This window comes from Nannobrachium achirus (assembly GCF_963921795.1).
Source record: "Nannobrachium achirus genome assembly, chromosome: 4".
NCBI classification, from domain to species: Eukaryota; Metazoa; Chordata; class Actinopteri; order Myctophiformes; family Myctophidae; genus Nannobrachium; species Nannobrachium achirus.
The window spans coordinates 39,098,238-39,124,356 of NC_137813.1; the positions used below are offsets into that span (position 1 = coordinate 39,098,238).

Sequence of the window (26,119 nt, forward strand, 5' to 3'; positions counted from 1 at the left end):
CATGTAATGTAAACAAAAATGGCTGCCCTGTATGTTAGATGGGGTTGTATGGGGGTGGAACATGCAAAATCGCGATTGAAATCATGTTCACCAGATTTGATGGGGTCCCAAAAAAAAAAAAAAAAAATTCAAAAAAATTTTTTTCAAAAAAAAAAAAAATTTTTTTTTTTTTTTTTTTTTTTTTTTTTTTTTTTAAAAGCCGAACTTGTTCGGGATCGGCACACTACGATACGCTAATAAAGCCGAACTAGTTCGGGATTGGCACTCAATGAGTTAATATTGGCGTTCGCTACTGTAATGCAGTTGCTAAGTGACCGCATGCATGCTAGGAGAACCAGGAAGTGAAAATCACTTCTCCTTCCAGTTCAACACTCTTATTCTTCAGGGAAATTATTATCTCTGGTTCTACGTTTCCACAGTGCCCATAGTCCATTCACACGCTGTTTAGTGGACACTGGGTGGAGCTACAACAGCAGGATGTATATTGTTTCCTCTTGCGCGACACGGACACACGCACAGGGGAGTCCCTTTTTTGCAGGTCTTTCAGTCCGAGTGTATCAAAAAAGCACCTCGGTTAAGGTGGAGACGACCTCCCGTTGGTCCGACCAGGTTAACATTCACCAGGTTAGCATTCACCAGCGTCGGCAGGTTAGCATTTCACCAGGTTAGCATTCACCAGCGTTAGTTTTACTGAGGTTAGGGTTACGGTTAGGTTTAGATGCATCTCCGTCCCCCCCCGACTTTACTTCTAAAATCTCTCCACTTTGTTTCCACACCAACTATGCTGCAGCCTTAAGTCTGGCACTACCACTCGGTCACTACTAGCACACATTCATATCAGTGACTGAGTGGGAGGATACAAAAAAGAACGTATTTGATGACTGTAGTTAAATCCTTACGTTGCTGATGTGGTCCTGTGTTTTCTTGATTCTCTGCATCTCTGGTGTGTCTGCAACCGCGCTGAATCCTTTCCCTTTGTTCTTCTCAAACTCCTCTTTATACAGAACCTGGAGAGGAAACACACAAACCATACTTATAAGGGGAGGAAATCAATTCCTTTAGTCTGTGCTTATGAAGGAATAATGTTTAAACCATTTGTAATAATGAGAATATAATTTAATAGAACTGCAATAATAAATGAATGGATTGAGAAACAGGGACAACAAAAAGCATGTACCGGTCCATCGTTGACTGAAAATGCATGCTTAGTTCCTTACAATCAATAGAACACGCCCCGCATTCACAATCATCTTCATAATCAAGGGAAGGCTGCATTACATATAGGCCAAAACAGGCCAAAGTGGAAAGGACAAAAAAAGCACTGTGACGCTATGTGTACCAGGTAGGCCTGCCCTCTGCATACGCCTCGCTCATTTGTTACAGTGACAACACTTCCTGTTTGCTGGGGACGTAAGGCCTTGCATACAGCACTTGCCGACAGCCTTATAAGGTCAGACTGGGAGGAAATATACAACAGTCTGCATTTGCGCCTGTGGTAGTATGTGTGTCTGTGCACAAACCCCACCCTAATATGACCCTCAGAGCAGAGCAGGAAGTGGCCAGCCCAAACAGAGTCAGATGAATATCTGAAAATACAATGAAAGGAGTTTCCCTCCTCACAACTGGCTTGATAGCACGACTGTGCCCCCTCATACCCACTACAATCACAACACTGTACAAATCCAAGATAGAACAATGGACACACACACAACAGAAATAGCCTATACAGTGCACAAGCAGTCTCTTGAGATGCCCTCTGCAATATGCAAGACATGACCACATGGTCACTTGTGAGTGACACAACCAACAATGACAAATCACTTAATTCCACCACCCCACACCAAAGCCCTTATTCAACTCAAGCCTCCATGGTGACTGCACCAATTTCCTGCCTTCCTCTAAGGAAGCCAGCTTGCACAATCCATTACCAAGCTGCCCCCCTTCCACACACACACGCACGCGCGCGCACGCACACACACACACACACACACACACACACACACACACACACACACACACACACACACACACACACACACACACACACACACACACACACACACACACACACACACACACACACACACACACACACACACACACACACACACACACACACACACACACACACACACACACACACACACTGATGCTGCTAAACAGACTGCTGACCAGTCTGACTCCTATCTGCCGAGAACCGTGAACTGTCCTTGTTTGCAGCGTCACTTCCTTATTGCTCATAGCAAATATAAAGCCACATGCTACATGAGAGACGTTTGTCCACGCCTAGTAACATCATCACACCATCAACAGAGATGTTGTTTTAAGCAGAAATAAAGCTTGATCTCCATGTGATTGCAATTATCTACAGCTTTCGAGCCTGCTAATGGAGACTGTCATGAGGAAGACTAACGCGGCCTTGACTCATCTTTGTCCTTCATTCTCGCCCTGGCTGCTTCGATTTGTCAACACATGCTCCCACCCCACCCTTCTTTCTCATTCTCAGTCCATCTCCTTTGTTTGTCTGGCTCTCTAATGCAATAGACCCTTTTCCTCCCCTCCAATCACGTCTCTTTGTGGCATCCCCGCCCACACATCCCCCAATCCCCTTTCTCCAGTTTCATTCATTCATATTTTACTGGCTCAACAGCATCCCACAGAAAATCCATCCATAGAAATCTCATTAGAATCTCTCAGCGATCTCTCTCTCACTCTCTGTGTCTGCCTATTTGCATTCCTCTAGCTTTGCTTCCTCTGGGGGGTGTACTTTTATCTCTTCCCTTCCTCACCCACACTCCTCCCCCTTGTCTCTCTCTGTATCAGTGCCTTCCTGTCTCCTTCTAGTCCAGTCATTTTAGGCCAAAATTGGAACAAACCTGGAACAAATTGCAATAGTAGCAAACTCAACTGATTCTGTATCCTCAATATGTCCTTAGTGAGGGAAAAAAAGTCCCAAGGAATCCCATCGGGGCAAAGTTTTGAAAACGACCTATCTACCTTCACTTACTATACACTACAATATAAAGGAAAAATCAAACCTCGGTTCGAAGTGGAGCGGTGAATTTGAGCAGCTGTACCCTATGTGAGTGAGTGAGTGAGTGTAAACTGTGCCTGTGAGTGAGTGGTGAGTGTGCCTGGCCTGCACAAAACAGCGCCCCTCCTTTAACTAGTGTGTTGTGTGTGGCCACTCAAGGTATTGCCCAGGCTACGGACAGGGCCAGCCAGCCACCCACCCAGCCAGCCAGCCACCCAGCCACCCACATACCCACGGATATACCTGTTCATTGGGAGCGCTTTCACCGCTCCAAAAAATGACTGAAAGAAAATCTGCTTTAAGTGGGATGTGAGGGGTCAAAGTAGGGGTTTTTAATTATTCTGAATCCATTGCAAGCATTTGTTTTGCATGAAAAACATTCCTTTTCAAAACTTTGCCCCGATGGGATTCCTTGGGACTTTTTTTCCCTCACTAAGGACATATTGAGGATACAAAATCAGTTGAGTTTGCTACTATTGCAATTTGTTCCAGGTCTAACCCTAAAATGACTGGACTATTCTTGCTTTCCTCCTCTCATACGTAACGTGCCCCATTGGTCTCCTTTTCCACCTCCCCAATACATGCTCTTCGTTTCTTTTTCATCTCGCTCTCTTTCACTCCTGTAAAGTCTTGTAATGAGGTGTGACAAACCTTCTCTACCCTGCTACCATAGCAATAGGGTTCCCGTGGCAACACAGCAGTGGCGAGGAGGGGTGAGATAAATTGCCCCAGTTCAGCAAACACACACAACCTCCACTTCCTTACACTGGCACGTGCACATGTAAGCACACACACACACCCCACTATTGTCAAAAGGTTTACTTCCCATATTTGAGTATGGGTATGTAGGCTAATGTGTGAGAAAAACAATGTGTGCATGTGCATACACACAGTGTTTTAGTAATCAATCACAGTTTGTGGGGCGTTCTGTCACAGTATACCCTGTGACAGGACCACCGACACAAGACCCCAGCCAGAACCGCTATGGAAATAAGTACATGACACTGGATCACTACTCGTTCCTGACATGGACCTAAAGGGCCTCACAGATGAGAGGCCGATGTTGGGTCAGATCAGATCTCGTGCCCGGGGTTTATCGGTGTTCATTTCAAACGACAGCGATCCTCTGTCTTGCGACCGGGCCCGGTATATCCCGCTGTGCCAAGTGAAATATCTCAGACCATTACAAATGAGACCGACGTCTCGCGATTCTAGCCACCCACGATCTCGGGGGGGTGGTGCCATGAGAGACGTGACTAGATGAAGATTCCGCCCCCTCAAGAGGGATAAAATCAAGAGTGTTTTTCTCTCTCTCTCTTCACGTCAGTTTAATTGCCATTTGTTTAATGTTTTGACAATGAGGGTGTTCCAGGTGATCCCCAGCTTAATGATGGAGACCAAATGGTAACCAAAAGGACTATTATTTATACTAAAGGGAATCTTTCTCCAAAATAATCAATTAGGCCTACCGCATGCCAGCAAAGTCAACGAGCCAACGACCCAATTAGCGCAGAAGTCCTGCAGCTGCGGTGTTCTGACTCGCTATGCTCCAAAATCCATTTTATTACCTAATTAAATATTAAAACAGCGAAATTAAACAAATATATTCGCTATAGTCTATAACAAAGAGTCTCTCTCTCTCTCTCTCTCTGTCTGTGCCATATTTGTAGCTAATAATGCAGTATTGATACTTTTACTTAAGTAAAGAATGGGAGTATACTTTTTCCATCACTGCGCAAATTAGACTACAGAGGCGCACATGGGTATGGTATAACGTACCTTGATTACAGGAGAAAATAATAAAATGTACTTCTTAAAATGAATTCATCATGCTTGTGCTTGTTGCTAAAAAGTAGGTATTGGCAACATGACTAGTGTATTGCATGCATGCCTTCACACAACAGCCAAGACAACAGACAACAGCCATGTTACCATACCTTAGCATTCAGAACTGACGCTGCTGGCAGCCGGAGGAGGAGGACATTATGAGCGAGTGTGCAGGCCTATTCGTGGACTCTTTTTATTCTGACTTTGGTTGGTGTTATTACTGTTATGTTGATATGATTGATCTGAACCAAGCTGGACCCAGTGGATTATGTAGTCTACAAGGAAGCACGTTGGCTGTCTCACCCTGTCTGTCTGTCACAGCAATGGATTAATTGGTAGAAGTTGGTGTTACATTCTTCTTTCGTGTATCATCGTCCTTTGCACACAAGTGATAACTGCGCCATCATGACAAAACATTATAAAAACAAAGGTAGGTTGGTAGTCTTCTAGGTAGGCTACTGTGCGCACACTGGCCGCTGCTCACTTTATAGATATTATAATTATATATTCAGTTATGTTTTTGGCAAGCGAGACGCGAGATGTGATGCGCATCCAGCAAGACACGGCTGAGAGTGTCGCATCTCCAATATCATTGATTGACCAGTGTCCACTCCTAAAAAGCATCAACCAGCATTTTAACGGCAACCAGCCAGACATTAAACAGACATGAGCTTAATCAGCTAATAGCAATTATGAATGTCCAAACCTCGCCGTTGTGGGCGTGCAGTCGCAGGAAAAAAAAAAGTTTAACCTCTCGCTTTTTTTTTTTTTTTTTACTGTCCCACCAACATCCAAGCATATAGAATAGGGACAGGCCTAGGTTCCTCAATATCATTTAGCTGGGGACCCCCTGGAACTCCCCAAGGACTGGCGGTCCTCTTTGAGGACCAATGAACAAACTGACAGAACGAGAGGCGCAATGATGTGCCTGCAGCCCGCGCGTAAAAGTAAAAAAAAAGGAATGCAATGGAATGTCTCTGACTTTGAGTATTACATTATATGAATAAGATATTATATATAGGGTGTCTGTCTGTCAAGTTGCACAAGGTCAATTTAGAGCCCTTATAATACACGGATAGAACAGCACTGCCCTAGCCAAATCTGCGCAGCAAAAAAAAAGACACTGCCTTGTTGCCAAATGACTGCGCAGAAGAAGAAAAAAGAAGAAAGAACGCTATAGGCTATAACGTTTTTGAACAAGTGATTACAACAAGGGAGAGAGTAGGCTAAAGTAAAAAGTAAGTAGGCTAATAATAATAATAAAAGTGTAGGCTGTGACAGAATAGCCTACACTCTGCGCAGCCTAAAAAAAGGAGGAGCTGGCTTCATATAATCTGATGCAATCCCGTGAGCTCATTCAGACAACAATAATTGTAAAGGATTCCTACCCGATGACCCGAGAATATCAAGCTTTTTTGATATTATCGTGAGTGCTCCCGACGAGTCCCGAGGTCATAAAAAAGCTAATTAACATAATCCGATCGTGTCGGGGTACTGTTCAAGCCCAAGACCGATTCCGGGGCCGACCAAACGATTTTCCCGGGGGGTCCTCCCGAAATCTGGTCGGGGATCCTCGGCCCCGGGATCGGCTCAATGTGAACGGGCCCTTAGAAACACAATCCTTTACATGATAATATCAGACTTCGGTTTGCTGTATGATACATTTTAAAATTCATGATCATGATAGTTGTTTATTTATTTTTTGGTCATCTGTGTTCGTGGAAAGAAGCTGGGCAGGGAGGCTGATGTTTGTTACTGTATGTATGTACTCCTATGGGCTGGGGCGGCACCAGTCAGCAGGGAATGTTGGACGGGAGGAGAAGGGCGGAGGCACTATGTCCTTGCTGTGGGGGCTCCTCACTGGCAGGTTAGCTAGTCGGATACAACAGTAGGGTCTCATTTAGTGTTTGTTGTGGGTTGTGACACTATCTGTGGCTCATTCCCTCTATGATCCCACTCCCCATGGGTTAGGGTTAGGGTTAGGGTACCCTAGATGGGGGTTTACCCTAACCCCCATCTACACAGAGACTATGTTCCTATCCATAAGAGCTGGAACACTAGCACCCTCACCAAAACATCTCTCTAGTATAACCCATGTGGAGGTGGTCTTGTCCGATCATTCATTATCCAAATAAGGTATTGAGTAGGGATGTGAAAAAAATGTTTTAATCGCTTGTTCAAAAACTTTATGAGCGTTAATGTTTTCCAAATGTGAGAGGACCGGTGTGTGTGTGTGTGTGTGTGTGTGTCTGTGTCGGGGACGAGTGAATGTCTGTGTTGTGCATGCATGCATCACAGATTCGCATGCATACGGCGCTAGTCAGGTCCGCGGACTACTGGTTGAGAAACACTGCTGGTCTGTTCGTGTGCACGCATCATAGCAGTGCGCGCTGACTGGATGTGTTTTGTTTACATGCCTGTGTGCATGCATGCTTGACATGAAAGCTCGCGATTTTGTCAAGATTGACAATAAAACAACACAAAATACACTACTCGTCGTTAATGCGTCACACCCGTGGACGCGGTCGGGGAGGGAGAGCGAGGCAGACCAAAGCTCCACGTTTGATACACTAGCCTGGGGTGCCAGCCTGAGCGCTCCCACTACTTTCCATGGACTTTGTCACTCCACTTCTAGTCTCTAGAGAACAGATTCCATGCTAACGCAAGGAAGAGCAATTCTTTATTATAATTATTATTAGGGCTTTGATGCAAGTTCTGATGGTTGAAGTAATGCGCCATTGTGCTCTCCTCTCAGCTGCTGCTTAGCGGGGAAAACAGTGAAAAAAGTCGATCGACGTGTCGATTTTCGGCCTTGACGCGTCGATTCGCAAATAATGCGTCGATTAACATCCCTAGTATTGAGATGGGATTTGAATTCAAAGTGTAAATCTGGTCTTAAAGATTGGGTTAGCCATGACACATGCTTAACATTGGATTTACACCAGCGTTTATTTTATGGAGGCTGTCTATGATATCTTTAGCAGTCTTCCCGGGGGGCGATGAATGACAATGGCAACTAAACTTACCAGAAACACATACAGAATGTTGGCCAGAGAGATGTTTCTAAACCTAAGGCGGCCAACTTTCATACAGATGCATAGTTAAGTCTGACATACTATAGGTGGGCCATGATGAAAGCTCAGGCTATTGTAAGACTCTTGCTGAGGTGGAGGGCAAGTCTCTCCCCATCAGCGTGTCGTCTTTATTACAGGCAATAACACATGACCTAGTTCAGATGGGTATTTTGGTCTGATGAGACTTTTTTCCCCTTCTTCCAGGAATATATTTGGATCTTTGTTATTTTAGTTTATACAGGAACAGCCACATGTTTTCTGTGGTTAAGAAATAGCCTGAGGACAGTGAGATGTACAGTAGATTGGGTATGAAATTATTTAGGCACAAAAATGCTATTCAAGAGGCCTCTGAAAATCTGTGTCTCTAAAAAACTGCTGACATGCAATTACAGTACTCGCTTGAATAACATGATTTGGTATCTGAAAATTGACCTGAACTGACCCGATTGAGTTGAAGCGCGCGCCCGACCTGATCACAACATACAATAATGAGTCTAGGCCTGTCCCAAACCAATACTAAAACTATAACTGCACTCTGTCGAGATGCCAACTTGCTCCTTGTGAACAAACAAGTAGGCCAAGTATGGCCTAAGTATTTGATGGCCTATCCATTTTGGATGGACAATACACAATGCCACTTATTGGAGCTAAAAAAAATGAAAAAACATAGTTATTGCCAGAAACAACTGCGCAATTCACATCAGCAGAAGCTCAAATCACATAGAACTACTGGGTGGAGAAAATCACAAGCAGAAAGTATTTTTAATGAATAACATTTTAATTGCGGCTAATTAGCATAAAGTGTCGGCTCGAACCTGGCGCAAGCTCCTCTTTGTCCCATTGGACTCAGGCTTAAATTGATGGTATCAAAAGATGGTACCAAAAGCCTATATTAGGTTAAAACAAAATCCATAGGCAAATGGTATAAAATGTTACAACTGTGACATTTATTTGTGTGTGTGCGTGTGTGTGTGTGTGTGTGTGTGTGTGTGTGTGTGTGTGTGTGTGTGTGTGTGTGTGTGTGTGTGTGTGTGTGTGTGTGTGTGCACACTACATTTTACAGTCAAGTCAGTCACAAGCTGCAAGCATGAAGACTTACATGGCTCTGCATCTTGCTCTGCTGTTTGAGGCGAAGGTTCTCCGGAGTGTCAGCGACGCAGGTGAAGTTTGTCTTGGGGTAGTGTCTGTAAAATACACACACGAGAATGCATAAAACATCATTACAGCAAAAGGACAAATACAGTCTTCTATAAAGGCACCCAGTGTGGAAAACAAGCTTAATTTGTGAAAGGAAAAGAGCAGGGTGCAGTCTCGGGTCCACAGCACTCAAGGTGGTCCTCAGGTTGAGTTAGGAGCCCCTGTAGACAAAAGGCTTGTCAGTAGAACACAATGCGGTGTAAAAAAAAATTGCAAAATGAAGTGCAGACAGGGCCTTATTTGTGTGGATGAGGGCTTCAAGACGGTCATTCTGGAGGCAAGCCATAGCAGGTGTGGAAAACACGCTACGAGGCTTACGGAACGCACACAGCTCTATAGGGAATAACATGAAGAACAGCGTGCATCAGACAGAGAAAAGAGGGTCGGAGAGAAACGATATGTGAGAGTGAATGATGTCATGGCCTGCTCCTTCAGCAGAGCGTGAACACAAGGCTCTTTATCAATGGATTCGGGGAATTTTCTGGACAGCATAACCAACCTACCTCCTGCTGCCCTTGATAAAATGCACTGCCTGAAACAAGTTCACACACAAACACAAACAAACTAAGTCACAGACATGCAGCATCCACATACTTACACACCACACCACACACAAAGAAGACAGATTCACATTCCACTGGCTTTCACTGCAGGATGGCTTATTGCTGATTTCTTAAAACTGCTGTTCATGATTTGTGTGTGAACACTCTGTTTTCATACACAAGACAGCAAGCATCTCTATTCTATAGGATCTGTTATATCCACAAATGCCTGCCAGTTGAGTCTTGTCCCGAAGGCAGCGAATACAAAAATAATACAAAATCTCATATGGACTCCAGTATACAGCCTGCCTCGGGGTGTGGGGCGACCTCAAAATCTCAACCCCCCCTAGCCTTCAGCCAAGCAGCCATATTTAGGCAAACATGTTTATCGTATCCTTGACAACATGGTAAACACTCACATAAAGTCAGTTTATTCTGATGTAAACTGTGAGACCATAAAAACGAATTTTCAAAGGAATCTGGTTGAATTATCTTGCGTTGAATATTGCACAAACAAGCAAATCAACATCCACTTGAAAAAGGCCAACAGGTACTTTTAAACTGTGGCGAGAGGACCATGTAATTGGATATAAAGGCAGATTGAAGCCGAACATTTTGGGTTTTCAACCAGTCATGTACAACCCAGGCATTCGATCACATACCCCTTAAAGCATAATACAGGCCTGTGCATGTTTCCTCTCTACTACCCACACTACTAGAGCTCATTTTCCTGAAAGGCTGCTATCAGATCCATCCAAATGTAGCGGTTTGCCATGTTGCCAACTAATTTCCAGCAGGCAGAGAACATTCTCCAACGTTCTTTTACTCTAGTTTCATTCATAATATACTGATCTATTAATAAAAGTCATGAAACGTAACATTTACATATTTTATTTCTGGAGTTAGGCGTGCCCGGTTTGTGGTGTGGTTACAAACAGTCAGATTTACAAACGCATCGTAGTGCCCGAAGAAGACTGCTAAGACTAGTCTTGGGGCATAGACAGGGTGTGTATTTAAGCCACACAGATACCCCATAGTTACAACATCCTTATCACGGTAAATGTAGCATTTGAGCTTGTGCTTTACATCTAATTTGAGACAATTTGAATGTAGATTACACACAACTGTGCTGCACACGCAAGCATAGTTGCTGAAGAGGGAGTAGTAGGTAATGCGTTAGTGTGTGTAATCAAATGTGTCTGCTCAAAGGCAAAGTGCAGGCACTAACCCAACCAAGGGCATGAGTCAAACATTAGAATGATCACTTATCTATCTGGCTGTGTAACAAGTTAATAGGTCCCACACAGAGGTGAATACACACACAGCCGGGCTGTGTGTATTCACCGCTGTGACAGCCCTGTCACAGTGTATTCACCGCTGTGACAGCCCTGTGAGCAATGTAGGGACGGAGCAGTCAACATGGTGGTTGTGGCGACTGCAGGTGCACAGGTATTAGGTCGCACACACACACACACACACCTGAGGAGGAGAGTTCTGTCTGTCTGCACACACACACACACACACACACACACACACACACACACACACACACACACACACACACACACACACACACACACACACACACACACACACACACACACACACACACACACACACACACACACACACACACACACACACACACACACACACACACACACACACCTGAGGAGGAGAGTTCTTACCAGATCCACCCTCTCAAACCGGGAAAGGTCTTAATGGATCGTATATAGTAGGGCTCAGTCAGACTCACTATGGATCAAATCAACAGTTAATAGTAAAAATGTAGATTTCAGTCACTTAATATTTCATAGGAGGAGGAAGGGTAGAGAGGTAGTAGAGATTATGGTGGTACGCAGAGAGAGATGCAAGCATACGGCGAGAGAGAGAGAGAGGCAAGACCTAGTGGTGATTAATTATAGTCAGACTGACATCTCCTTGCCAGGTCTCGCATAATTTAATACACATTGAAACTAATGTTTTAAACCTTGAGATATTTCACTATTTGGGCATCCTCCCAATCAGCTTCCTGGGCCTGCTGGGACAGACGCAAAAAGCATCAAAGGCAGGAAGCAGCCTGTGATGTCATGTTACCCTTGTGAAAAGTGCTTTTCTAATCAGCGTGGTTATTCATTAACACCATCACACCAGAAGTCCCCTAACCATTACGCAATATCGTGGTAAAAGGGAATCTGGAATGTAACATTCAATCAAATAACTAATGATGAAGTCTAAACAACAATACCACGCTTATATGCGGTTTGTCAATCTTAAATTAATATTGTCCCTCTACCAATCACTGAGACTACATCCCACCACTGGCTCCCACGGTCTCCGGGGGACCTAAAGAATTTTCCAATCTATTTATCTGCCTTTCTAAATCTCTCATAGTTCCCATGTGAGCTACTGCCGTCCAATCGGAGAGCAAGGATTGCCAGCTCATGAGTTGTTGAGCATTTAGTGGAAACAAACAAAGCCTATATCATTTACTGAAGAAAGATAGAAGTGTAACTATGAGTGCAGTAGACTACCATATGAATTACAGGGAGAGGGGTCGACATTCTTTCCCCTGGAGCGGGAGGTTGTTCCACTGATGATGTTTACCCTAACGAGGATGGCTTTAAACAAACAGAAAGTGATATAATAAACAGGGTCTGACGGGCCCTCATCCTGTCGTACTCGAACACATGATGGGATTGCTGGAAAAATGGAGGACTGGTGGTCAAGGATCAAGATGTTAATGCCCATTTATACTCAACAATAAGTACATTTTGATTTGTCGTCTGCGTGAAGCCACCAAGCTTACGGATGTGTACATATGGAGCAATACTGGACAAAACTGCTGGGGCATTAGAGATTCTCTACAAGATGGACACATCAAACGATACACAGGGAAGATGAAAGACGGTAGCAGGGGGATTAAAACAAAGCAAGGCTAGCGCTACCAGTTTAAAAATGCATGTGAAGTTTGTAGACGTAGTAGCGCATCAAATCGGGACAATGTAGGACCGAATGAAGAGAACAGTAGGTGGCGGAAATGCACTTTTATGTATGCCAACAGCCAATAAACCCCATTAGAAGTAGTAGAGTAGCCGTCAGAGCTAAATCTGTCGATTAAAAAAAAGAAGGAAAAGAAATCTACGGATGTGTTAGTTACAACAAGACCACTTTTTTTCTATGTTCGGTAATATTCTGTTTTGGGTAATCACAATCATTAGCTCAAGTTGGCTAGCTGACTCATCCTGCCCTGCAAAAAAAATACAAAATAATGCTGAGTCAGTTGACGTTTAACTTCCTTTTAACTTCCGTCTCTGGTCGCTCTCTGAAAAATCATAGAATATTCGGAGTCGCTCCTATCCGCTTGCGGGAGACCTCAAAAGCTGCGCACGCCCGGGTGTCCTGGAATTGGAAATGAATCCTGGTCAACCATCCTTTTGACATCCTTGTGTCTCTTTTCCAACACTCGTCCCATAGAGATACACTGTCTAATAACTGGTGACCCATAGGCTAGTGAATAGAGAAAAAAAAGGAACTTGTCAAACTCGACAAATGGTTATAACTAGTTCAACTCGTCAGGTGGCAGTTAATGAGTTAAAGAGCTTGTTAAACACACATTCTCTCTCTATGAAGGTTTTACCTGACTCACTTGTGCAGGTCAAAGTTTGTGCTTTATTTCTTAATTTGTTATTGCTCTTATGTAACTTGTTTTTAACTTATTTTAACTTGATTGTTTATATTGTTGTCTATTGTACAGAACCTTGTGTAACATTATTTTGAAAGGTGCTTTATAAACAAAATGTATTTACTAATGGATGGATTAAATGGTTGAACTTCAATTAAGACAAAGTACAGAGCCGAGTTTTAGGCATATAATGCATCCATTCTGAAAGGAGTATAAATGGGGCTTTACGCACGCACACAAACACACACCAGAGATGCTTGCTGGAGGACACCTGCTAAGGGGCAATAAATGACCTACATGAGAAAGAAAGACGTCTCAGGCATCTGGACAAATTAAACTACAAGTCAAGTATAAAACACGATGGGAAGCTCATTAAGTCGCACCAAAAAGGTGGTGCATACATGCCTTTCCTTCTTGAAAATGGATGAGGGGTGGTGCAGACAGATGGAGGAGCATATTGTATACTGTAAGGGGGGTGGCTACTGTATTTCCCTTGGAAGAAAACAGTCAGTTTTCAGTCCTTTTCCATTAATTAAAGGGATTACTTTTCAAAACATTATTTTCTTCATTGGGAACGAAGCAGCTAATTAGCGCTGCCGTCAATCCTGGATTGCATTTTTATAGCACTTTTCTAAGCAAATTGCGGAACTCAAAGCACTTTACAATGTTCCATTCATTCATACAATGGAACTTCTCTTGTTTTAGCGGGTTAGCCTAGCAGCCTATAGTGTTTGCTGTTTGCGCATAGTTCAATGTGCATGTCAATGATGCTGCACCTGCAAGTAATTTGTAACATCACAATCATGATGCATCTTATTTTCTACACCTCTATGAATTTATCTCTGAGATTGAGACCTTAAGGGTCCATCTATCATACATTTGAGAACGGGCCAGCGCTGACACAACCCAGCGATGGAGAACAGCACGGCTGACACGACCAACCCATATTGTGGCAATTCATTGGCTACAGTGTTGTCATGGTTATTGCGACCGTAGGTCGCATTTACTACCAAAACCTCCACGGGCTGTCTGTCTGTCAGTGAGTGAGTGAGTCCGTCACACTTTTGCCCTGCTCATATCTCCACAACCGTTGCCTCCATCCATGCCAAATTTTGCACACACACTCCTTGACTGCCAAACAACAACCTCCAAGGACCCCCGGAGCCCCAGGGACCCCCAGGTCCCTGGGGGACCCCCAGATGTAAAAAATGACCAAATGTGCTCACACGTCACACGTCACACTTTTTCCCTGCTTATATCTCCGCACCCGTTGACCCGATCCATGCCAGATTTTACACACACACTCCTTGCCTGCCAAACTACAACCTCCAAGGACCCCCGGAGTCCCAGGGGGACCCCCAGATGTAAAAAAAGACCAAATGTGCAAAAATGACCAAATGACCACCCCAACGGGGCTGCTCACGGGGAATTCCCGGGGACCACCGACTCCTGGTGATCCAGAACGGATGCAAAAGTGGTGGCGCCCCCAGTGGAGGACCCCCTGCCACTGCAGCGCACATAAAATGCCGTAACTCGGGCTAGGAGCGTCCGGGAGAGCCGGGGCCGGTACCTATTCGTCCGCCAAGGCAACGCGGAGACCCCACCCCTCATTTCTCACATGGCCCTATTCTAGCGCCACCTTCAGGCCGATTTTTAAAACACATTTTTGGACACTGCTCCTACAGTTTTTGCCCTAAAATCACGAATATCACTACACAGCATGTCTACACTCATGTCATCAACATGGATCAGGAAGATTTTGGAAAAACAAATTTTTGCCCTATTTGTGGAGATAAGCCACCTACGGTCGCTTATCTCCCGATTAGGGAGTCTTACTGGTGGTCCTCCTGCGGTTCATTGGCTACAGTGTTGTCATGGTTATGGTCCTCCCCTCCAGCACTGGGATGTGGGATCTAATGCGCATTAGTGATGATGGGCAATCTCGTTCATTTCAGTGAACTAATCATTTCGTTCACGGTAATGATCCGTTCAAATGACTTGTTCACGTCACCGTTCATAGCTCGATCGTCCCGTGAAAAACACCATCGCAGGAGCTTTTTAATTATGTTGTGTGTACAGCCCTCCCTCCCGTCCTGTGTCCCGAGGGCTATTAGGGGGAGGGGACAGAGGTATGCACGAAAGTGTGAACGATTGCCTGGTTCAGACCCTGAATCGCTAGCCACAGTGCCACACCCCTTAAAATTTTTGTTTTGGTGATTCAGGGGTCTGGTGTTGCTCTAATTGAAGAGGTTTTCCTCGTTTTGAAATCCATACGGCGAATCAGCGTCGTGAATCAGCAATTCAGCATCTTGTGAGCAGCATGGGTGGGGTTTTCCCAGAACTCATGTGCGTTTCCAAGTAAACCAGCACCGCCGCCGGACCGCACATTCCCAAACATAAACAACATGCCGCCCGTCGCGGTAATATGCGATCCTATCGATCTCGCTATGAAACATCAGTAGCAGACATGTTATGTTGTGTTTGATTACTAGTTCGTAGCGCTCCTATTCTGCCTGTTTCTTTGGTTAGCAAGTAGCACTAGCAAGCAACAGGCTAGCCACTAGCCAGCCACATAACAACACTACGTCATCTGTTTTGCTACTGTTGAGTTGGTCAGACGGTGAACCAATCGCAGAAGACTGCCTCTTTGGCAACGCCCATCCCAGAAACTGCTGCAGTTGGAAGCAATTTCAGACTGAATAATGGAGTGAAACGAAATGTCAATTCAGGCTGAGTGCCAGGCTACGTGAACGACACATTTCAGGGATTTGAACGAATCGTTCGAGTCTCGCTAATGATTTGATTCTTATGAACAAATCACTCATGAATGACGACACATCACTAATGCACATGTGCGTCGCGGTCTGTGTGCAACTTTTGGGTACAACAACTACGGGCCAGCATCTGCATCAGCATCTAGAAAGTGACTCGATCCTCTGTGCTGTCTGCCGCGAAGCTAGAGTAGACGTGAGACGCTCACGGAGACACGGCAGCCGGCTACGGAGCGAGCCACAGGAAGTGCGCGTAGCGCTGCGACCTTCTAGTTTTGTTACATTTTCAAACGTCCAGAGTTATGAATGGATATATCAACACTGAGGACTTTACTGTGCATTGCAAATATGGTAAAAGTATTAAAAGGCTGACATCAAGTTCCAACATTATGCCCCTTAATGTGTCCAGAAAGTGAGCAAGCTATCTGGTGAGTCAGAGTTAAGTCAAAGCAGTGAAGCATGTCAGAACATGAAGCAATGCCTTGTCTTGGCATCAGGCATCCCCTTTCAAAACTCTCCCACACACACACACACACACACACACACACACACACACACACACACACACACACACACACACACACACACACACACACACACACACACACACACACACACACACACACACACACACACACACACACACACACAGCAAAAATCATTGGGAGCACCGAGGGAGGGAGATTCCATGGATTCCTCTTGAACCCTGGATGTGTGGGAGTAGCAGTGTATGCGTGGTAGCATGAGCGGACATGCGGGTATTGGTGCGTATGTGCATGTCACTGCAGAGGAACTTAAGGAATTTCCATTGTTGACAACACCCCCACCCCCCCCCCATGGAGATAGGTGGGGGTGAAGGGAAAATTTAGAGGGGGGAACACAGCCTTTCCCACACACTACACATACACAGCCCCACTCTCTGGGAAAGCTGAACAGCCAAAAAGCCACAGGACAGAGAAGGTTCATCTGGCCTGGAACATGCATGAACTCAGATAGAGAAAAGAGATTGAGTGTCTCTCACACTCAATCTCACACTCAATCTCTCTCACTCACTCACTCACTCACTCACTCACTCACACACACACACACACACACACACACACACACACACACACACACACACACACACACACACACACACACACACACACACACACACACACACACACACACACACACACACACACACACACACACACACACACACACACACACACACACACACACACACACACACACACACGGCCCATTTTTTCTGTCCGTTCCGAACCCATGTCCGACAGTTTTTTGTCCGACCCGGATCGACGTCCGAGCATTAATCATTAATATGCGTCCGACCCGCGCCGAGGCCCGAACCTTATGTTTCCAACCCTAACACACACACACACACGATAATCGACAGTCATTAACAGATGTCTTGAGTACCCTGTATATATATAAAATATCACAATGCGACATAGCTCTGTTTACACAATGCTGTACCCCCTCCAACTGTATATATGTTCCCCATTTTCAGCTGTTTTTATTTTACATGTAACACTTGCTTTGGCAATGTAAACGTATGTTTTCTCATGCCAATAAAGCTCCTTTGAATTGAATTGAGTGGAGGTAATATACTTGGTATGTAGGTCCATCCACCGGAGAGTAAATGTGCACATTACATAACTTTAGCAGATTAGCACATGCAAAAAGATGACTGAAACAACAACTTACGCATTGCAGTATGGTCTCTTTTCGAAGCCTTTGTAATTCTTCATGTTTAGAGTCATTTTGCAGATCTCGCAGCTGAAGCATCCTTTATGCCAGTACTAAGAGAGAGAGAAATTAGGATGAGAGATTAGAAAAATGTGTTCCAGAGTTGTACTGTTTGTACCCAAAAGGAGCACACACACACACACACACACACACACACACACACACACACACACACACACACACACACACACACACACACACACACACACACACACACACACACACACACACACACACACACCACTTTGTATTCTCTAGAGGGTTCACAAACTTGGGCGTATTTGCATGACTGTTTAGAGGCCAAATGAGTCTGCTTCATTGAGTGGAGTTATGTGAACAGTTATTGTTTGCCTTTCCATTAGCGGCGGAGTCCCTTCAAAAAACTACAGTGAGGTGATTATCATTTCTAATGATTCCCATAGCTACTACAGCAACATAATCCGACAACATTTGTATAAAACTGAAAAATAATGGCATAATGGTATAACGATGAGATTTACATACGTATATCTGAAAGGCAGCACACCATGCCAACTGTTCTTATTTTTTGTCTTCTTCTTAAACCAGGGGTCTTCAACGTTTTCAGGCCAAGGACCCCTTAGTTGAGAGAGAGATGAAGCAGGGACCCCCACAACCTTCTCATAGATTCCATATAGACAGCACCATCAGTGTATTTTGGATTCATGTCAATTTGTGTTTTCAGATATTTAACCACTTGAAGCGTCAACACATAACTTGACCTTTCACTCTGTACTTAGTATGCTCTTTTTACCCTCTACACCAAACCTCTTTGTTACAGTCTGATTACCAGTACTGTACAGTGTGTTCAATTACTACTACCTACACAAGGACCATACAATTCTGTAAAGTGCAAGACAGGAGGAATACATCCCCACCCGATTATGCATACCCATTGTACATTCAATGGGTCAGTTATAAATGGGCACCGGCCTACTCGGGAATGATGCTAGTCAGGATTTGGGAAAGATGAAAGAGGCAAATGCATGCCAAACGTGTTTATGCAATACCCGTTATACTTGTACTTACTACTTATAGTCAGAGACTTGTTGTACCTGTTGTCAGAGTACCCAGTGCGGTACCCACTACCGTACAGCCTGAGCCCATTGAGCAAATATGGAGATACAAAGATCCCTGACATTGCAAAAAAACTGCTGTGAAGCCGACGGGTTGGGTTACACAGGTTCATTGCGTCCTCCACAGACACACCTGCGTCCTCCACAGACAGACAGATACCGGCATTCGTGGTCTGACCGAATTCCCACTCTGCACTGCACAGTGCAGACCCCCGGGTCCTCTGCAACACACATTCCACGTTCTAAGGAGGCAGCGTTGCAGAATGGTGAGAGAGCCTGCCTGGGGAACCACAGTCCCCAGTGGTCCCAGGTATGATTGCAGACCTGGCCAACAATGTGTTGAATATGACTGGTCGAAATGTGTCCCTGAGCAAGACACCTAACCCCTAATTGCTCCGCGACCCTTGTGGGCAGCAATCAGCTGGGTTGAGCAGAAACATAATTTCCCCTGTGGGAGCAAGTAGGTCAATATTATTATTATTATTATTAAGTTGATCAGTCGGAAGGTGTCTGACTTATGCCCGGGACAGTCACACAGACACACAGTCAAGACAGGTTTTGTAAATGTATAGACTATATTATCTATGCACACAAGACACAGACAGAAACATAAACAGCTGGAGTTGTTTGAGAAAGTGCTACTTCTCCATTTGGTATAATTCTCACCCAGTTTACTATTTTCTAAGCCAAAAGTTACATCACATATTTTGGCACATTTTGGCTTTGAGCTAGGCAACATGGGGCCATCTGTCACATTTGTCGGGAAATGTCCACTGCATGAGAAAACAAGTCTAATCTAGGATGGAAAAGCCCTAAAACAACATACAGACACAGATGCCTACAGTATGGGTGCTGATTTTACAGTGAGAGAGACTTGGAGAGAGACAGAGAGGAGGCTTGTCGGAGCATTAAGGGAATCCAAACTTCTTCTCTTTCTCTCTCAGATGTAAAGAAGTTATTTATAACCCAACTTCTCAGGAGGCTAGCAGTACCAGCGTGTCTGCAATCACGTGGTAGCAAAGCCATGCATCAACATCATCATCTGGCCATAGTATTGCTAGTTCTTAATCTTCACACCTCCTTAGTATGTTTTCCACACTAAATGCACACATACGCAAAGCACTGCCTTCTCCCTATCTATTCAAGCTACATACAAAAAACAGCAGTGTTTCTTCTGAGTGTGCCACTTAAAAAACTGTTCCCATGCCCAGCTTGGTCTCAGTGCCATTGTTTCTCTCTGCTCTCAATCCGTCTGTTCCTCTCTGCAGGCCCGCGTCTGTCTGTCCATCTATTCCATGTCCTCGTAAGAGCCTTGCCTCCCTCTCCGATTTGGCACAAGGCTGATCTGCAGCCTGAGGGCTCAGAAAGGGGCCTAGGATAAAGAGGAGGGGGGGGGGGGAGTAGCAAAGCAGAAGGGGTGACAGAACATGAAAGGAAGGAGAGAAATGGGGTGAGAGAGAGAGAGCGAGAGAGATGATAGAAGAGAAACACCAGGGAGTGAGGCAATGATCTGGCTGCTCCTGCTATCATCTAGGGAAGGGAGGGAAGAGTACACAGGGAGAAAGAAGAGGAGGAAAAGAGGCATGGCCTCAGGGCGTTCTCTTTTCTCAAACTCTATCACTTTCTGAAGCAATTGTCCGCACACAAAATTCTCAGTCTTCATCCAACTCAGTGTAATAAATAAATAATTAAATTAGCACTGAAGATTTTACCAATTGTGTACACACTAATTTCCAAACCAAACAGCCCTGAAGACCATGAAAACAAGAGAAGTGTACAATGACAAGAGCATGTCCCCAACTTTCTGTGTCTCACACACACCGCCCCACACACACATACAACAATGGTTCAATTTTATGCAATCTTACAAGGGCAGGGAATGGGGTCTGGATTATTGTCAGACGGACATATCCATCATTCCCCTTTTGTGAAGAGATACAGGTTGATAACGCACGTGCCATAGCACTGATATCGGGCCAACAATAAATCATCAAGATGAGGCCTGCTGAGGCAGTCGGGCATGACAGCCACCACCATCCCACTCCTATCAATGAAAGCACTATGATAAGCATTAACGATAAGCATTTAACTCTGGAAGGATCTGAGAAAAGCCTATGTCCTTGTCCATGCATGTTAAACATTCAGGAATAGGACAATAGTCTGGCTAGAAGAATGGAGTACTTTGTTCTCTCTGGATGCAATAGACCACCCAGGATGGTATGTGTCAACAACGGGAAACAGTCAGGGTACAGCGTGGTGTGTGTAGCTTCTTTAACAGCAGCAATATAGTGCATTGGGCCAGACAAAAGAGGTGGCCACATACTGGACACAGGCCTTGAGTTATGGTCAGTGGAGCTCTGATCTACAGCCATCTCCATTGGGCCAAACCCTAGAATGCAAACTAATAGCTCACTACATAACAATCAAGGACTGCAGGAGTCACAGATGGACACATTATGTTGCTCTTTCCTCTTTCACCCTGTTCTTCTGGCTATAGCACTGCAACAACAAATCCCATTTCAGAATACCAACCAAGATTACATTTTTCCAGATTTTCATCTGAGGCAATTGGCAAGAGTTGTATTTTCTTTCTTTACTATTGCATGCCTGAGAAACAAACATTTTGGCTATCAGCCTTCTTCAGTGTATCAGATACACTGAAGAAGGCTGATAGCCGAAACGTTCGTTTCTCATCCATGCAATAATAAAAAAAGAAAATACAACTCTTGCCACTGTGTGCGATCCATCCTCCAATGAATACATGTTGATCTAAAGGGACACCGCACCAGTTGAGTCAGAGCGCGGTGGTAACCAAAAAGTATATTCATCTGAGGCAATTGCCATCTTAGAAGGCAGTAAGGTATAGCATTAAGTCCATCTACCCGTCTCACAGCAGCCCGATCTGATATTTGCCTTGATGATGGTTATTCCGTGGCTGATTCCCTGCCCTGAGCACCTCCATAAATACGTAATACTGGTAAGCCAACCATAAACGAAACAGAGTGTAATGCTAATGAAGAGGCATGAATGCTAATCCTGGAGGGTATGAAGGTGAGCCGATCAGCTGAGTGCGGACTTTGATCCTCCTGTTGGTTCCTGGTGTAAATATTGACCTTGGGTTGCTTCCAGAGTGCAGGTATGCTGAACTCCACTATTATTTAGCCAACAATTCTTTAACCTAGCCCAACCTGTCGACCCACATTCCACCTGGACAATCCCGTGGCCCTCTCAGGTGAATGGAGAGGAGGAGGAAGGAAGAGGACACCAAGGAAGAGAGCGAGGAAGGGGGGTTGGGCTCCCATTAAAGGCTACCAAGCAGTGACCAAGCCAAATCTCCAACTCCAGGAAGGGCTCTTGATCTGGCAGTCATCTGGAAATCCAGGCCACTGCAGACGGAGCCCTAGAAATAATCCACCCATAATATCAGGACTGTCGTCCTGCATCAGTGCTGCTCCAGGGTGTATGTGTCTACACATGTACTGTGTGTGTGTGTGTGTGAGAGAGTGAGAGAGTGAGTGAGTGAGTGAGTGAGTGAGTGAGTGAGTGAGTGAGTGAGTGTGTGTGTGTGTGTGTGTGTGTGTGTTACAGTATGTAGGGCTGTGTTGCTGGGTATGATGCATGCATGTCAGCAGGGACTACTCCACTCAAGAGTGAACATGCTGCATGCTCAGCCCAACAACCTCCTCTCAGCAAGAACGAAGAGCAAGTTTGCCTTGAACAGAACATGTATGCACTATGCACTGTTAAGAAGAGACTATGTGCAAGTTAACTTCCAAGAAACCTTACATATCATACACAATCTGAGCAGACAAAAACTGTTAATATGGGACTAAACAAGACTTGTGCACTCACTGCATACTAGCAAAAGAAAGCGAGTGACCCTTACTACAAAGGTAGCAATGTAGGTACTACAAAATGCTGTGTCTGTAGGACAAATGTGACAAATGTCACACTTTATTGACAGTGACAGTGGATAGACAGGGAATGCACAGAAAGTAGGGGGATGACCTTCAGCAAATGGTCCAGCCGGTCTGGAATCGAACCAGGGACTCACTGATGAGAGCATTGCGTCCATGGGGTATAACTATAGGGTCACCCTTCATATTCATTCTTAGTGTGCATTAATTAGGGCAACCAGCCCTTCACAAATAGATGGTGTTAAATACTTTCCCCATACTGGTCGAATAATGCTTCCTGATTATACCCAAGGCACACAGTATATACGTAGAAGAGGTACGAGGCAGGCAGTAATATCAAACTGACATTGCAACTAAAAATCCTTATGCAATGGATCCACTGTTAAGTTAATGAAATATGAAAAGAAAAGAATTACGTCTAACATCACAGGACCAGATAATAGGTTAATAAAGCATTGCAGGATATTATATAAGCCTATTCTAAGTAAGAATTGCTCACCTTTTCTGAGGTAGAGAAGAAAGAAAATGACTGCTAGAATCCAGGATATATTGTAATGCTGCTATAGCTCTACCAGATTATGGATCGCTTTATTGATAATTGAGGGGAATAGTATCCTATATCAGGATTGGGAATGGACACAGATTTGAAGACCATGCCTTCTCAGTTCTCACTGAGGGATGTTATATTCAGCTTTAAATGCATCACCTGAAAAATAAATAAAAATGTTGGGCACATAAACATTTTATTCGTGCAATTGACTTTGCTTGAAGAGTAAGGCATTCTAATAACAGCTATGCATGATTTGTGGAACATATTACGTACGTGCCCAACAGCAGATATGAGATTCAGTGTACCCACTACCCAGCGCAAAAAAATGTAAAGCCATGAATCAGACTCACTTGGAAACACTTGTATTTGCACTCAAACATCGTTAATGAGGCCCCTTTATTGCAGAGCCCTGAATTCAAACAATTTGTAAATCGAAGAACCGAGGTCGCAAATTTGTGATTTGATTTTAAAGAAACAGATTAGCCATCCATAAATTAAATCCCTTAATGAGTGGACCACCAGCCACTATCCTTAGTGACAGAGTGTGAATGAGAGAATTTCAGAGAAAATATGGCTTGAGACAGAGACCTAAATCTGACTACCAAGAGAGGAAACCCCAACTCAGAACATAGATAGTAACTGGCCTACCCTTTTTCTACCACAGCCAAGGGCTTTAATGTTGGTCGGATGACAGACAACCATTTGACAGTAAATACTATCTACTTCACAATATAACACAAACCACTCCTAGTCAGCACTGAGTTATAGAAATGTAAAATAAAACCTGAGAGATGTCTTAAGTTTTAATTAGTTCTTCTGCAAACACTTTGCCTTCATATCACCTTGTATTCTCAGGGATGTGGCATCATATAGCCTTGTATTCTCAGGATGTGGACAACTGTCACTTTGTCTTTCATCTCAAATGTTTTGACTTGTGGAGGGAGACTGCTGGGAAGAGCATTCACCTGTGTATTGTATTTGTTGAAGTTCCTCTTCTGATGAAATATGCATTAGAGAAGTACCTGACTTCTAACTGACAACGTGGAGTCACTTCCTCAGGTGGTTCTGACTGTCATCAGGAGATGACTCGTAAAGGCTGCTCTGACTTCAACCTCATATGGCATTTGGAGTGGACAACATGAATCAGCTCTCAGAATAATACGTCTAAATTTAGGGTAGCTAATAGACATTACAAAACTGGTACCACAGGAAAAACATCCACTTGTCCGCAAGTATGAGGAACCGCATAGAAAAACAATACATGGATGATGGATCATTATCAAACAAAGGCCCTGCCTGCTGCCCTGAGATCACCTGAATAAATCTAGTAATGTCTAGTAAAATCTGAATAAATCTAGTTGCAAAATTGTTACCAACTATGATCACTGAAGCACCAAGTTAGGCAAGTTTTCAGAAACTCTGTATGTATCAATACACTAATATAATGTTAAATAACTAACCTGAATAACCTTGATGGAAAGTAATCTGATAAGTAGTCATGCTTAGTCTTTTTTACTTTACTTTATCGTCTTTTATTAAGACTGTTCCAAATTATACTGTGTTGCTATGGCTTACAATGCATTGCATAGCAATGTGTCGCATGGTGATGTGTTGTGACTGTGAGCTTGTATATCACCTATTTTTGCTATTATAAATACAAATAAATTGTGAAATTTGAATTTATTTTACTTTTTATTTCACATATAATGACATCGCCAAAATAGGGACACCACCAGGTTTAAAGTGTTTAAGCTTTTTTTCCACAAGGACTTCAGCGGTTTCATGAAACTCATTTAGGCAGCAGCAGAAAGGAGGTGCTGCGCTCATACTTGCACCATAAAAGGTTAATCCCCCCAACCAGATCCATTATAACGTGAAGACAAAAATGAACATAGTATAAACCTAAAACAAAAGCTTTAATGCAAAGGTGAACTTCTTTCCTTCCCACTACAGAATAGAAACTTAATTAATTTGACATTTTTACATAGTATAACAATTCCAAATTCCAGGAATTTAACTGAAACACATCCCATCCACTAGGCCAGCTGCCAGGCCTATGTGTGTCCAAATTAAATATTGCTAATAAAGCTAATTATATGTGCGAAGTGGTTGGAGAATCTCATAGTGAAATATCTCCACTATCAAGTGGGTATGCCTTCTAGTGGAAAGCGGTAGAGAAATGTGGGCTTTCCTTCGGGAGACCGGGTTCAAAATAAATCCCTGTTAGGACATGAATTATTATTGATTATGGATTGCAGCTTTAATATCAACATTAACATGACTCAATGGGAAAATCCCAGTTGTCCTACGCCCAGTTGTCCAACGTCCCAGTTGTCCTACTGTGTCCCAGTTGTCCTACTGTAGCCTGGCAGTTCGAAATTGGGCGAAATGTGTGTGCACGCTGCTGGCTGGTTAGGCGGCAAGCGTACAGCTACTCCAACGTCCCAGTTGTCCAACGTCCGACTGTAATTATTGTCCACGACATCGCGAAGGCCAGCGGACCTTGGTCCTGCTCTTCGCGCCCGAGCGCCGCAGGCGCGAGTGCCCGCGAAGAGCGGGCCAGGGCTGCGCGGCCGGCAGAGCGCCGCGCGAGTTACGAAGCCGTGGTGAATGCAATCGTTATATTTATGCCCAGGCCATAAGGCCTGGGCAAGCGCACGATAAACGCATGAA

General features: G+C 44.2%; 1 protein-coding gene across 2 annotated transcripts in view; it reads right to left on the reverse strand.

Moving 5' to 3' along the window:
• lasp1 (LIM and SH3 protein 1) overlaps positions 1–26,119 on the reverse strand; it is a 39,386-nt gene that overhangs the window by 10,273 nt on the left and 2,994 nt on the right. For both annotated transcript variants that reach the window (XM_080724700.1, XM_080724699.1), the window contains exons 2-4: positions 17,844–17,938; positions 9,035–9,119; positions 900–1,007 (exon numbers count right to left, since the gene is read on the reverse strand). In XM_080724700.1, coding sequence (XP_080580826.1) covers positions 900–1,007; positions 9,035–9,119; positions 17,844–17,938 — 288 coding nt within the window. The remainder of the gene's footprint in view (positions 1–899; positions 1,008–9,034; positions 9,120–17,843; positions 17,939–26,119) is intronic.